The sequence below is a fragment of the Thunnus thynnus genome, chromosome 1 (genome assembly GCF_963924715.1).
Source record: "Thunnus thynnus chromosome 1, fThuThy2.1, whole genome shotgun sequence".
Lineage (NCBI taxonomy): Eukaryota > Metazoa > Chordata > Actinopteri > Scombriformes > Scombridae > Thunnus > Thunnus thynnus.
In genome coordinates, this window is record NC_089517.1 from 23,071,788 (window position 1) to 23,083,140 (window position 11,353).

The window sequence follows — 11,353 nt, forward strand, 5'->3', positions numbered from 1 at the left end:
CACCTAGAGAGCAATTTGTGCCAATTATGCCTTCAAGTGAAACGGAGCAATTTAACAGCTAGGGTATCAACATGGGGCTGTGGACACGTGCATGGGGGAGTAGCCTGCTTTGGAGTTCATGTGGTACATGTGCATGTGTAATGTGCTGAGTGTGTGTGTGTGCGTGTGTGTGTGTCAGCATTGGGGCGGGGCTGGGGGCACAATGGTTATGGTGCAGGTGTAGTTTCCTGCTGTCAAAATGTCTATAAGATCTATAACCCATTCAGATGCCTCATCCACACGGTAGTATCACCAAATCACTCAACACTGTGTACGACATACATCAACAGAGAGGATTTTTCATTATTTTATTTGTTCCTTGTGAATATGAATTAAGTTCTGACCAGATATTTAGTACAATGTTAACTTATGTTGTGTACTCCAGTGAAAATGTATGCTTTAAACTACACCATTTAATGTGTTTGCATTGGCGCTCTGTTAAACAGTCTGTTTGTTGAAATAAAGGAAGAGATTCTATAAAGCCTCCTCCACATCCTCTGTGCTCCAGATTGCTGTATTTACCCAGAGTGTGTGAGTGTGCCTTCGTGTGCCCTTGTGTGTTCAGCAGCACTCTCTAAGTAAAGAGCCTGCATGACCTCTGAACCCTAAGTACACTCAACGCTGGAGAAATCAAACAGACGCTGAGCAAACAAGACCCCTATTTGAATAGACATACACAACCTTTCCAAGAGGCTGAATGTCTTTGGCCGATGGTAAGCTACGCAGCATAGAAGGAGAATCATTTATTTGTATCAGCTGATTAAAGGGGAATAATAATGCGAGTGATTCAGGTACTTAAATTTAATTTGTTAAAAACTAGGTTTTCTTGAATTTTCATCAGAATATGTTGAAACTGGAGATGCATTACGCTTAAGTCTTGTTATTATAGCAGTGAAGTGAACACAGTGATTTTAGCTGTAATGTTTGATTATTACAATTCAATGAACCTCAGTAACCATTTATACCAAACTTATAAGCTGATTATTTTTCTGCATCTGTAATAAATGCACACAGTTTATTAAATTCTTGTAACTAAGTATCTCAAGCAAAGGGCTTCACAAAATATCAGAGTCAATCTTGAGCTCGACCCTCTTGGGTTAACTTTTCTATAACGCACATGCTTGTTGAAGGCCTTATATGTGCTTTTTAGACGATGTTGGTCTCCCTATATTGTTGGTTTGCCTCTGTTCTGTGAACAATGCCATGTTTGCTCACCTGTATTCTGTGGATGATTTGATGATCTTATTTGTGCAACTGTGTTTTGTGGACAATGTCGTGTTTGTGTATCTGTGTTCTGTGGAAGGTGTCTCATTGGTTTCCATGCGTTCCGTGGATGATGTCTTGTCGTTTTACCTGTGTGTGGGTGACGACTGGGTGGGATGTTCTGGAAGGTAGAAGTGGTGGCACTTGGCTGCCTGGCGAATTTCTGGTTCCATCGTCTTGGAGACGTCATAGTAGTGACCAAACCGGGACGAGGATGCCAGGGCACTCTGGGGAGGTCAACAAGTCAAGCTCATGTTGAAGCATATAAACGCTAAAGCCGGAGAATTAAAGAGCATTTAAAAATAATTTCTGCTTGCTTTCAACTTTTTACAACAAACAATGTGGATTGAGGATTGTGGATGAGAATTGAGCAATTCATTAAGAAAATAATCTTATTTGTCTTTCTAATATGTTAAATGAGTGTGCTTCACAATACTATGGTAATGCAATTGCATTGTTTATGGGTCATTCCTCAACATTCCTACAGCAGAGAAGTTAAATAACCACTACGACCACGCTCTTAATCATTTCTTCACATAAATGTCCACTTCTGGCTGTGAAAGCAAACGTGTCAGGGACGCAGGGGAAGGCGGATGTTTTCCTGCAGCTGAAAGAGAGAGTTTTAGCTCTTCTCTCTCAGTGAAACCAGGGATTCCATTGTTAGAGGGGCCCTTAATCTACTCCTAATCTGGATTAGGGCCCCCGGTGTGTCCCTCTCCTGGCGGGACGAGGGGGTCAGCAGGGCAGGGGGGTCAGGGGCTCATCTTCTCTTTGTGAGCTGGGCAACCCGCTTAGCGTTCCATCCCCGCCTTGACGGCCTCACCTTTGATCTGATGTCTTCATCGGGAGAGCAACACAGTGGGCTATGCCAGGAGAGGTGTGTGTAAGGGGAAAGTAAGCGTTGACTCTGGGGGTGAATTTGGGATGCAAATCCTCTGGTGGGGCTTACTAGTGGTTTGTAAAGACGATTTTACAGGGGAAGGGGGAGAGGTGAGGAAAGGACACAGATATAAAGAAGTTTCCAGGGAGAGAGAAAGAGGGAGAGGATCCCCAGGGACACACTGTGTGCTGTTAATCCACATAGCGATATGGATTATAGACCGAAGGGGGGAGACTGCAGAGAAGTAGAAGGGGAGGGTCACCTCTCCTCAAAGCGGAAGAAAGAGTGTAGGGCTGCCGACCCTGGCAGGGGGAAAGGCAGGGATTTGGGGGAAGACAGAGGCGCAGGTCTGGGTCATAGGGTTGAGCGAGCAGACATGTCAATGCACAGGCTGCAAAGTAGTCTTGTTTCCCAGGCTAAGCAGGGGTGCAGGCGTGTGTGTATATGTGGGTTGGGGACCAGTGAAAAGCCTACCTATTGCCAGCTAAGTGTGAGTAATCTGGTCCAGCTCTGAAAAGAGAGGCTGAGGCCTCATTCACTCCACAAAGGAGTTTAGAAGCTGATGGATTTAGTGGTGGAGACAATTGCCAAACCACTAAATCCAGAGAGCCAGTTCTGTTCTTTCTCATACCATCATTAACAGAGACACATTAAACTTTTAATAAAATGAGCATGATAACGCTGTTACCTGTATACTACTGTATATGTATACTGTATATATGTAGTGCAATCAATATAATAACAGATATATGCAAGTGACAAATGAGTCCACCTGATTACCTGCACTTTAGGAAGGTTCTGATAACGCCAGGCAATCTTCATGGCATCCAAACTGTCCTGAGGTTCACAAGACAGCCTGGGCTGCTCCATTGGTTTGTGGATTGCAACATCGTCCAAGATGGGATCAGGGAGTTCCTGCACAAAATGATGCAGTGAACATAATAAGTTGAATATGTTGATTTTGAAAGATCATAGAGACATTTTAATTATCCTAATTGCTATGTAATGTCATGCGACTTGTCAGTGTTACAAGCTTTGAGCAGGAACCTGATTTCTGAAATGTTATGCAAACAAAATGTTATGTGAATGGAAAGCAACCAGAATAAAACAGATTTTTCTTGGAGAATCCTGATTTCTTGGCCACAGATAAACTTAACTTGGTTTGTAATGTTTGTTTTTGTTTTTTTTGTTTATTTTTTACAATAGCACATGTGCATGACAAAGACTTCAGTAGCAGTGTGTCCCTGTATCAAAATTAATTAGATTTTAAGTCTCACTAAAACTGGGTCTGAAATAAGTCAAACTCAGGGCACAAAATTAGCACCAGCCACCGGCCAAATGCTGGTAAAATATGCTTCACTCACCAGCTAAAAAAACAGTGGTAACAGTGGCTGGTAAACTTTGAATGATTCACTAGCCATTTGGCCAGTGGACAAAAGTTTATTTTGTACCTTGGTCAAACTTAATGTGTTTCTACAGCTGAACAGTCGGCTCAGTTTATTAAGAAAAAACTCAGAGACTGCTAATAAGAGAATTGTTCTTCCACTGTGCAACCAGTACGAACAGTTTCCACAGGTTTCAAACAAAAAAGAAAATCTTGCTAGACTTGGTTTCAAAACGCAGTAGAGGTGGGTGGAAAATCTGATTTATTAGCTGATGCGGGTAAATGTGGGCTTTCGAGTGACCACATCATTGCAGTGCATGTGAATGTATTCTCCAATGTCCTGCTTTAACCTGATTTCCTCCAATAAGCTGGTTTCTTGTGTCCATGTAAATGTAACGCATAAACTACAACCTTTGCATTTGAAGATTAGCATACTGTGAATGTAGCTGTGAAAACACTAAATGATGTGATATATCCCCATTGGGAGTCCCCCTCTCTTAATAAACCTTTGATATGTAAAGAGAGGGTGAGGCTGTGACCCCTCCCACTATCAATCAGTAGGAGAGAGGCCCACCTCCTGTATGCTGGGTGGCAGTCAGCTTCTGGGACTACGGTCCTCTTCACAGAGTGATGCATCGGGAAACATTTCAACAATGCCACAACCATGCCACCCTCAACCCCTGTGATACCCCCGCTGACCCTGACACATCTTGGGGAAAGCTGTGTGCCTACAATACCAGTTAAATCATGGGTGTGACCAGTGTAAAACAAGCTGAATAATGTACAGTGGTCACGGATGAATATATTGTGACAAAAACCTACTTCTAAAAAAGATGTTAGATGCAACATTTCCTACATTTCCTGATGACTAAAAGGAAAAAAAAAAAACATTTTCAAAAACATCAAAAACAACAAACTTTCATTGACTTTTAAATGCTCAAAAATATATTACCATGACTCTGTTGCATTTGACTATGTAAATGTGGTCAAAATCATCACTGAAACTCATGCCAATGGATTTTCTGATTGCCAGATAGTCTATATGAAAAAAAAAGGAACCAATAGTCGAATCTTGGTATTGAAAAGCCAAAACCAATTCGACTGATAAAATTCTGAGTCGGGTACAGCCTTACAAAGCAGTGAGCATTATGTTAAAGTAGACATATTAAGGCCATATGAACGTTTATGTGGATTGTTTGTTGAGATCTGTAGCTTGGAAAACAACAACTTTCCATCCAAAAAGCATACAGAAACAGACACCACCTCCTCTCACCTGTAAGATGTCAGCTGGGTTATCTTGAGCCGCCGCCACAAAGAGTTCATGTCGACACACCACTCCTTCTGCCAGGAAGTATTTTAAGATCATACGAGAGTAGCTATCATATCGGTCCTCCTCTAAAAAAAAGGAACAAAGGACGACAAAATTCAGAATTTGAGTGTGCTAGTTTTGCTTATTATCCTTTTAGAAATTCCTTTTGTGTCTGTGGCAATTGTCAGACAACTGAAACAACAACAAAGGACATTACAGTGAAAGACAGGCATAAAGTGTAAAACACTCAGACACACACAAACATACCAGAAGAAACAGTAATTCAGGGACATATAGCTAATGTCTAGAGGAGGTAAATAAAGGATTCACTGATCAAACAGCTACAACATCTCTCCTATATGTCACCATCTGGTCACATACTTTTAACAAGCATCAACAAGTCCATCATACTGTATATTGCATTTGTCTGTCTATTCTGACCATTCATTCAGACACCACAAGTCCAGCAGTTCATGACCACATCACAGTCGCTGACTGTAATTGATGTAAGGACCGTGTTCTGGCTACCTTTTGTAGGGAACAGATGAAATGGCAATTGACATGGCACATGGACATAGGTGTTACTGAATGATTGGACTATCAAGGTGTGGATGACTCTCTTGCCAAGGTCTCACAGTATTTCTGTCTATTTTCACCGATCATACCCCCAACCAGCAGCGGAGGTATAAGGGAGACACCTGTCTTAAGCATTCACCTGACCCGTCCCACTCGATGCAAAGGTACCCCAGCTGCCAGGCCAACTGACAGAGGGAGGCAGAAATATGTAACGATGGTGTCTGTCCTAAAAATGCTCCCTGACATCTGGCTTACACAAATCTATCTGCTTTTTGTGTGAATTCTGATGGCAATGGCATCATTTCACTATTGTTTATCTGGTTTTATTCAAGAGCATCATTAACACAAAAGTAGTTTGGAGGAAATATGCTAGTTACAGACTTTTAAATGCAAACGGAGAAGGTAACAAACACTCTTACAGTCTCATCTTGAGGAATGTTTCAGGCATTAGATGGTCTTGCAAGTGATTCTAAACATCAAACACATTTTTGCAAAAGTAGTCTTTCTCAGTAAACACAAAGCGGCCACCCGGCCATTCCACACCCCAAACCCACAAAAAAAAAAAAGCATCATCACCATGAGACCCCCCCGAGCAGGACACATAACTCTACCCAGCATGCTACTGCTGCTTCCTGTCACAATCACCATTTTGTAAAGATTTCATAGGCCTCTCCACACAATGACAAACAGTGGGCACAAGGACAAAGGCAGCAGTGACAGTTTAAGGTAACGGGCACATAGCCGACAGCTTGGGAATGACATCCTGACGTGTCATCCTCGAACATCCGGAGAATTTCCCCCTCCCACGTTCCCAGTCTATGTCCTCACCTACGGACTTAGGATGGCCCAGGAAATTCCATGGCTCTTCAATTTGTTGTCGGTGGGGCTCCCTGTTCTCTTATTGATGGGTTTCTAGGTCAGCAGGCCTTTGTGGCTTTCAGCAGGCCCCACAAAGACTCCCAGATGGGCCCTCTCAAGATGGGGCCTATTGTGGCTGTGTTTCTATGGGAGCCTTACAAATGGAACCTCCAGGAGTCATTAGGCTGTTGAGGCGGGGGGTAAGGGGAGGGGACGGGAGGTGGCGGGGTATAGGAGCAACAGGGGGTGGGGGACGGTCATATCTTTGAGGTAGATCAGTCACTCTGGACAGTCATGGGATGATTTTTTTTTTTCTTCTTTTTTTGCTTATTCTGACTTAGGTTTGGTGAAGGGGGGAAACGCCTCTGGTTCATTTGCTTTCAAACAGGGGAGTGGGAGTGCGAGAGTCCTGAATCATATCTGCTAAAGCTGCAGGGGGAGGAGACAAAATATCTAGGTCAGTGTTTTCCCCCTTGTATGAGAGTTTAGTCTATGAAGTATTATTATTGCTTCCGAGCAGCCCAACTGTATTTAGGCTACGGCAGGTTAACAAATAGTCACTTATTGAAAAAGGAGCTGAGCTTTGCAATAAACACTGCTACAAAAGGTGGTTATATTAGGTTAAATGCCAATTTGTAACATATACTGTATATGTCTCTAAAATCTCTCCTGGTAAGCTTCAAATGGTGACTGCTGTACCTCTTTAACAAAACAGTGTCAGTGTCTGGCACACAATGTTCAATTCTTTTGATCAATGCACCTGTCGTTTGAGGGCAGATGACTGTGACGTCTTTGGAGATCTGTTACATGTCTATTGTTGCCTAGAGAACTCAGATATGAAAGTTTCTTCCACAGCTGAAAAATATTGCTAATTATCGCTATTATTATTGTTGCAGTTTTATGTATTATCATGTTTTGATTATGTTAATGTTTTTATGTTGCCTTGCTGCAAGCAGAATTTCCTCTTGTGGAACAAACTAATGTCCATGTAATGTAATATAATCCACCTTTATAGTTGTGTTTATAATTGTTATTAAGTAACTTCAGGGTTGACGTACTTTTCATTTCATGTCAAAATCATTTTGCATTCACCCTGTATGTTGCAATTCAATCTCACTGCGTCTCTTAAATATGCTTAAATGTGTTGCATTTTCTAACTGTAAGGCCTACTTAGTTCATCAGAATGAACTGCATTCAAAATAGTATTCATGAACATTAAAATTATGCTCAAAACTTAAGATAATTATCTTTAAAAGCTGTGAAATATTTAAAAAAAATGTAAACAGTTGTAAACGGCTGAATTTTATAGTAATTATACTGGGTGCATAAAAAATAAAAACACATTCATTTCTACTAATGGAACGAAACCATACATGGTCAACATAATAAGAGCCGAGGAGCTTTGTTCCTTCTCTTACAAAAACACGAGAGATGAGAGATCTTCAGACAGCAGCCATACTGGGCTGATCCCCCTCTGGTTGACAAATCAGGATGGACAGCTCAAGACACTTCAAAGGCAGACAACGACCAGTCTGATAATTTTATGTCTGTGTCTCACAAACAGGCCATCACGGCTAAAGGGGCAGACTGTAGGAGACGACTGCCTGAAACAAACACAAACAAACACACACTCCAAACCCCCCCACCCCCCATCCCACCCACACACACACACACACACACAACAAAACACACACACTCACACACACACTCACACACACCACTCTTTCCGAGACAAAAACAAGAGCACACACGCATTTCACCTTTACTGTGTCTCTCATTACCAGATGAAACCAACCGTACATTGATTCACAAAATGGAAGGGAAGAACGCATTAGTGTGTAATCACTGACTCCTGCATCGATTGGGGGGATGAATTAAAGGGCAAAGCAATATCATCAGTTGGTATAGGCCTTGGCTACACACAAATTACAGCTTCAAGGGGAAACAAGACTACCTTAACCTTACTGTCTACCAGTGCATACAGCCCAGCCTATGATGAATGATAATAATAATAATACAGTGGAAGACATTTATGTCCCTAGAAAAAACACTTACTTTGAATGTAATTCTGAAAACTTCTATAACACATCTGCAGAGGGGCATATTAATTAAGGCTCACAGTAGAAGTGTGAACACCTGGGATTCTAACTAGGGACCTTGAGGTCATTAGTCTATTTGCCATTCTGCTAGACAGTGGCATGCTGTAACCGCAAAGAGCCTGAGAACAGACAGACGAAAGCACCGTTCGCTGTGAGACGCTGAAATGTGTGACTGAATTCAACTGCCAGAATATATTAGATTTTTAGTTCGAGTATGAATAGTAGGCTGAAGCTACGTTTCACTAATAAGTGAATGCAGTTTCATTTCAAATATATGCAACCAGTTAAAGAGCTGCAAAAGAATTGAAGACCATTACACTTGTATAATCTATCCCCCTGTACACCATTTTGTGTTGCCTCAAGCCCCCTTGAGGCAAATTTTGAGATTTGTGATGTTGGGCTATATAAATAATAATTTACTTGATCTGACTTGACTTGACATGGCTTCAGGTATTAAAACACTCCTTTCACAACTATGATAAACACACATTGAACTTGTTCATAAGGTCAAAAGACAAAAATGGCATCACAATTTTTTTTATAACAATCCTGCCTTCTAGGCTTTAAGGATGTCCAATCACAATGCCTTTCTCTCCATAACTGATAGCTGATTGGTCTGAACATAAGATTGCCTCCTCACTGTGGTATGTCTGCCCACACAACTTGTTTCAACAGGAAATACATCACATTAAGGAAGTAATGATACCATTTCATGGGACCTGTAAATCATCAAATGTTCAATTTGGCAAATAATAGGCTCACCTATGAGAAGTACTGTTCCAACTGCTAAGCCGCCACCTGTTTGTGAAGAAAAAAAAAAACAATATCAGTGTGACACATCATACAGTCAGTCTTACTCTGAATCAATGTGAAACACTCCCTTTGGCCAACTGCTGTTTAGTTTGCTCTCCTCTCCAGCCTCCACTGCTGTCTCTTCATCTCATTCATAAGAAAACTGGAGGACTGACCATCTGAAGAGACATGTTGTGTTTTCACATTGGTTATGGTAAGAGTTCCATTTAATCTGATACAATGTTAAATAGCATTTTACAATGTCTCTCTTTTCTCATTAAGCCAGAGTGTTATTGGGTTCTGCTAGACCATGTTCCTGTGTGTCGGTGCAGGAGGATAAGGTATAAGACCGGTAATCTGAAACTACACTGGTTGTAATAGGTTTGAGCTACTGGAAAAGTGGCATCTTAGCTGTCACCACACCTGAAAATTTGCTTAGTTATAACACATTTACAATATATATAGAGAATAAGTTGTATAAAACCTTTTTGGGTGTTCTAATATTGTCCTCAAAACGTGTGCTTTACAGGTTAAACAAAAAAGAAATGAGGAATGTGACTATGTTTCCACTGACATAAAGTTATATTTCTGTCAGAGCTCCCAATGATAATGGTATTATGGGAATCTAAATGTTAATCACCAGAAGGACTAGGCCTATATTATACACAAATATAATTTATGAGTATCTGCAAGATAATAACTACCCAAATATGCAAGATTTAAGATGAAGTGTCAAAATTGGCCACATAATGTTAACTGACACCTGCAATTTCCTTGCATTAAAATATGGCCAGGAAGCCATAAAGAGTATCTCCATCCTTTTGAATGAGCACAGGGATCATCTTTAAGGATTAGGATAATGTGTTTTGCCTAATTTTAGAGGATGTCCAATGTGTTTTCTCATCTAAACAATTTGTTGGTTGGAGCACCGTTTGAAACTGACATAAATATCAATTTCAATTCAACTTTCAATTCAATAGGCTTTATTGGCACGAAAGTTTCGAGAACAATGTTGCCAAACCATCAAAATACAATTTGTCCAAATATTTGTACAGTACAAAATAACAATAATATGATCATTAACACAAAATTAAGATTGATATATATTAATTATATATATACACAATATATCCTATGCATGTCTTTGTGTATGTGTGCGAATGCATGCATGTGCTGTGTGCACCTAGGTCATTGGCTGTCCCTCAGGTTATGGTGTGTTGATATATATTAGGCCTCCTTTTCCTAGAAGTATTTTTAATTTTGAGAGGTCATTAAGTTCTTTGAAATCTGAAATTACAGAGTTGAACTTCTTAAAGTAAATGTTCTTCATTTCACTGAATGTTTTACATTGTAGGAGGAAGTGCATCTCTGTCTGAACCTCACCTGTTGAACAGTTACCACAGATTCTGTTTTCTTTTGGTTGCCCTGATTTTTTAATGTCTTCCTTTTTCGATTGCCAATTTGTGGTCACTGAGCCTGTACTACGTTAGGATCTGTCTCTGCTTTCTATCTCTGACAGTAGAGAGATATTCTGTCAATTCATAATCTCTTTTTAGGGGCCAGATAACATTCTTATCTTTTCTACTTTTTCCTCATAAAACATTTGAAAAGACACCACACTGATTCATTTATACAGGCAAACTCCACATATCAGTGATAAGTACCTGCTCATGGTATATCACGTGTCAATCTGTGATACACAATTTACACACAAGAAGGTATACTAACGTTTACTTTCTGTATAGTTGTCCTGACAGTGACAAAACTCCCCACTCTGTGACAGATGATAGATTTGCCCTTTTAGGAATTAATTACACAAATATGTTGCTACTTAACTCAGTGTTTCTCGTTAACGTCACACTGAAAACAGTTAGCATGTGTAGCTACCATCAAACTAACCGAGCAAATAGTCGAGTGACGTGACACCGGTCGAAACTAGGAGCTGTCCATTTTGAACCGAAGGTCGGGTACCGGGTATGGATAACAACTTGCTCCTTGTTTTCTTCTGAAAACTCGTAGTATTGAACGGTAAACGTTCACCAGGGGGGTTAGCCATACGGTTCGCGGGAGCAGCCATACTGCCTGTGACGTGGTGACGCCGGTTAATGTTTTGGAGCGTGTCGTCCAATCAGAGAGGACTTTGTTGAAACTCG

At 40.8% G+C, this 11,353-nt stretch overlaps 1 protein-coding gene across 2 annotated transcripts in view; it reads right to left on the bottom strand.

Annotated features, from left to right (window-relative positions):
• Positions 1-11,307, bottom strand: part of elp4 (elongator acetyltransferase complex subunit 4) — a 53,472-nt gene extending 42,165 nt beyond the window's left edge. For both annotated transcript variants that reach the window (XR_010928614.1, XM_067591382.1), the window contains exons 1-5: positions 11,100-11,307; positions 9,171-9,206; positions 4,840-4,961; positions 2,963-3,097; positions 1,393-1,529 (exon numbers count right to left, since the gene is read on the bottom strand). Coding sequence is in view for 1 of the 2 variants with exons in the window: in XM_067591382.1 (XP_067447483.1) it covers positions 1,393-1,529; positions 2,963-3,097; positions 4,840-4,961; positions 9,171-9,206; positions 11,100-11,277 (608 nt within the window). In the remaining variant the exon portion in view is untranslated. The remainder of the gene's footprint in view (positions 1-1,392; positions 1,530-2,962; positions 3,098-4,839; positions 4,962-9,170; positions 9,207-11,099) is intronic.
• Positions 11,308-11,353: the final 46 nt, after the last annotated feature.